This window comes from Alexandromys fortis, unplaced genomic scaffold (genome assembly GCF_014885135.2).
Source record: "Alexandromys fortis isolate MF-2015 unplaced genomic scaffold, M_Fortis_MF-2015_v1.1 scaffold_24, whole genome shotgun sequence".
Taxonomy (NCBI): domain Eukaryota; kingdom Metazoa; phylum Chordata; class Mammalia; order Rodentia; family Cricetidae; genus Alexandromys; species Alexandromys fortis.
Genome location: NW_026067906.1, coordinates 13,295,957 through 13,299,129, shown reverse-complemented (window position 1 = coordinate 13,299,129; position 3,173 = coordinate 13,295,957). Strand labels below are relative to the sequence as shown.

The 3,173-nt window shown below is 42.3% G+C and overlaps 1 protein-coding gene across 1 annotated transcript; it reads right to left on the bottom strand.

Annotated features, from left to right (window-relative positions):
• Positions 1 to 6: 6 nt before the first annotated feature.
• Positions 7 to 1,267, bottom strand: LOC126497453 (NADH-cytochrome b5 reductase 3-like). The gene has a single exon (XM_050135491.1). The coding sequence runs from the start codon at positions 1,208 to 1,210 to the stop codon at positions 305 to 307; it is 906 nt and encodes a 301-aa protein (XP_049991448.1). The 5' UTR covers positions 1,211 to 1,267; the 3' UTR covers positions 7 to 304.
• Positions 1,268 to 3,173: the final 1,906 nt, after the last annotated feature.

Below are 3,173 nucleotides of genomic sequence, written 5' to 3'. Positions count from 1 at the left end.
TGTCTGTGGTGTGTGTCTAAGGGCGTCATGAGACATCTCTGATAATGGCTAGTTAGTGCCAAACAGGAGCCTATGCAGAAAGTGGTCAACAGGGGCCACCTGATACAAAGTCCTGATCCCAAAGGGGCCCCTCAGGGGCCAGTACAGCTGGATGACCAGGGCCGGGCAGACCAGGCTGAACCCAGGCCCCAGTATGGATGTGAGCTTATGTTAGGTGTGGGACAGTGGTGGGGAAGGAAAGGGTGGACAGGTAGCTATGGTGAATACATGAGCAGCAGGCATGGTAGTGGCCAGCGTCCAGCCATCAGAAGGTAAAGCATCGCTCCTTGGGGTGGCCCACACGCTCCAGGTTTGGCAAACAGGCAAACTGGATCATGGGTGGAGGTCCACACATCAGTATCAGCGTCTCCTCCCCGGGAGGTGGGAGGTGGTCCCTGATCATCTCCTCATTCACGAAGCCCTGGCTGTAGTTCCAGTCGTCCGGGGCTTTGTCCACTGTGTACCACAGTTTGAAGCGAGCAGAATGTTCGTTCCTCAACTCCTCCAGCTCAGGCCGCAGCAGGATGTCTTTCTCGGACTGGTTGGCGAAGAGCAGGTAGCACACGGTGTGGTCGTTTGGGTCCTTCATGACAGCGCGAATCACTTGAAGCATTGGGGTGATGCCTGTCCCTCCTGCAATCATGCCTACAGACTTCACTGTCCTTACAACAGGGTTGGACTTCTTGTCTGCGCGGATGGCAAACTTCCCTTTGCCCTGGTAGACCAGCAGCCCATTGGGACCCCGGAATTCAATGGTGTCTCCGATATTCATGTTTTCCAGGTACTGGGACATCTTCCCTCCAGCAGGAAACTTGGGATGGGTATCCTTGAAGTAAACCTTGACCACCAAGTCCACGAAGCCCTTGTCGTCATCGCTAGAGACGGGAGTGTAGGGCCGAATGACCAAGTTCCCATCGATTCTACTTGAGAGGTAGATGTGCTGGCCAATGGGAAGGCCCAGGATGTGCTGAGGCGAAGGCAGAGCGAAGCTGAAGCGCCGTGTGTCGTGACTAATGATCTCCTTGTCGATGAGCCGCAGCGGATACTTGATGTCAGGGTTCTCGAGGGTGATGGCCGGTGAAGAGCGCTGGAACAGCTTCATGAAGAGGCTGTAGAGGAACCAGACAAGAGAGAGCACCACGTGGCTCAACGTGCTCAGCTGGGACCCCATGGTGGCGGAGAAGACAGTAGCTGCGCCGCTCCGCACCCGCTACTCGGCCGGCCGCTCCCCCCCTTTCTTTCTTTTTTTGTTGAGATTTTTGAAACAGGGTTTTTCTGTGTAGCTCTGGCTGTTCTGAAACTTGCTCTGTAGACCCGGTTGATCTCAAACTCACAGAGATCTCTCTGCCTCTTCCTCCTGAGTACTGGATTTAAAGTTATATACCACCACTGCCTGGCTCCACCCACCCCTTAATGTCTAATTTTTTATTACAAAATCTAGAGACTGAGGAGTTGTCCCAGTGGTTATAAACTCTTAATCAGATTTTCATCACAGATTCCACATGATAGCTTATAATCATTTCCACTCTAGAACTCTATTCTGGCTTTTCTGGGCTCCAGCAAGCAGACAGTGGTCTTACATACATGTAGCAATGTAGACATGTACACATGTAAACCAAATATATCTTAAAACAAATATATAATATTAAAATCCATATATAATATTATACAAAAAGCAAAATATCATAGCATATGAAGAATATAAAACACTAGTTTTTCCAGATATTCCATTATATTTTAAAGAGTTGTCAAATATCATTCCTTTTGGATTAGTTTTATTCCCATTGTCATCTTCTAACCTTAAATAAGTATTTGTTAATTTATTACCACACAGTATACATTATGAATATTATATATATACATACTATGAACGGATTATAAGTGATAACTGTTTCAACAAATTAACTACTTTAAAGTACTAATCATAGACAGCTTTGTTTTCAACAAAATATTTTAAAATATGTTACTAATTTCCATTTATTAATTACCATAATTTACCAGTCCATTAGCTAAAAAATGATTATCATATTAATTATCTGGGGGCTGAGACATTTGAAGTATATCATAGTAACAGTGTTTTCATATTTTAATAAAAGATAAAAGTAAATATTCTATATGCACATACGTCTAACAGACTTATTTATGCATTATATAGATTGAAGGGTTTTGTATTCAGGTGATTATCTGTTACTTGAAGAATAAGCACAAAAGAAGCACCACAAACCTGGACCTGATTACTCTCTCTGAATTATTCTACAGAGGTCATTAGGAACACAGTTACTCCTTCTCTTCTCTCTTGTCAGTGTGCTTTCATAACACACCCCACTCCTACAGTACCCCATAATTTAACCCACTTAACTAGCCGTCATGCATAATAAGAAGAGATTGTTCAATATTTCTGACAATAATTCAGCAAGTTGTCAAAGTGTATTATCAGCTCCATTAAAATCTAATCAGACTCAATAAATGACATGCTTGACTAATTTTATCATATGCTAGATGTAGTTTGACCTCTTTCTTCCTCCCTCCTTCTTCTCGTGTGTGTGTGTGTGTGTTACTATTTTACTGTATGCCTTGTGGACACAGAATATTTCATTTTAATATAAAAGCAAGAATGGTAAATTAAATTTCTTATGCATGACACAAAGTAATGAAGTTTACCTATTGTGTTTATAAAATGAGTGTCTTACATAATACTTGATTTTTCTGACAATCACATGAACCATACAAGTTCTGTGTTTTCAGAGTAGAAGTAGGTTTTAGGGTTAGAAAAGTTTGTCACAGGGAAATTTTTGCTTCCTAACAGCGTTGAACCTGGAAGCAACCTAGTTGCCCCTCAACTGAAGAATGGATAAAGAAAATGTAGCACATTTAAACAATGGAGTACTACTCAGTGGTAAAAGAAACAATGACATCTTGAAATTTGCAGGAAAATAGATAGAACTATGAAAAAACTACCCTGAATGAGATAACCCAGACACAGTAAACAAACATGGTATATACTCACTCATAAGTGGATATTAGACACAAAGCAAAGGATAACCAGCCTATAGTCTATGATCCCAGAGAAGCTAGCTAACAAGGTGAACCCTAAGGGAGACATACATGGGGAAGGAGAAACAATATGAGCAAAG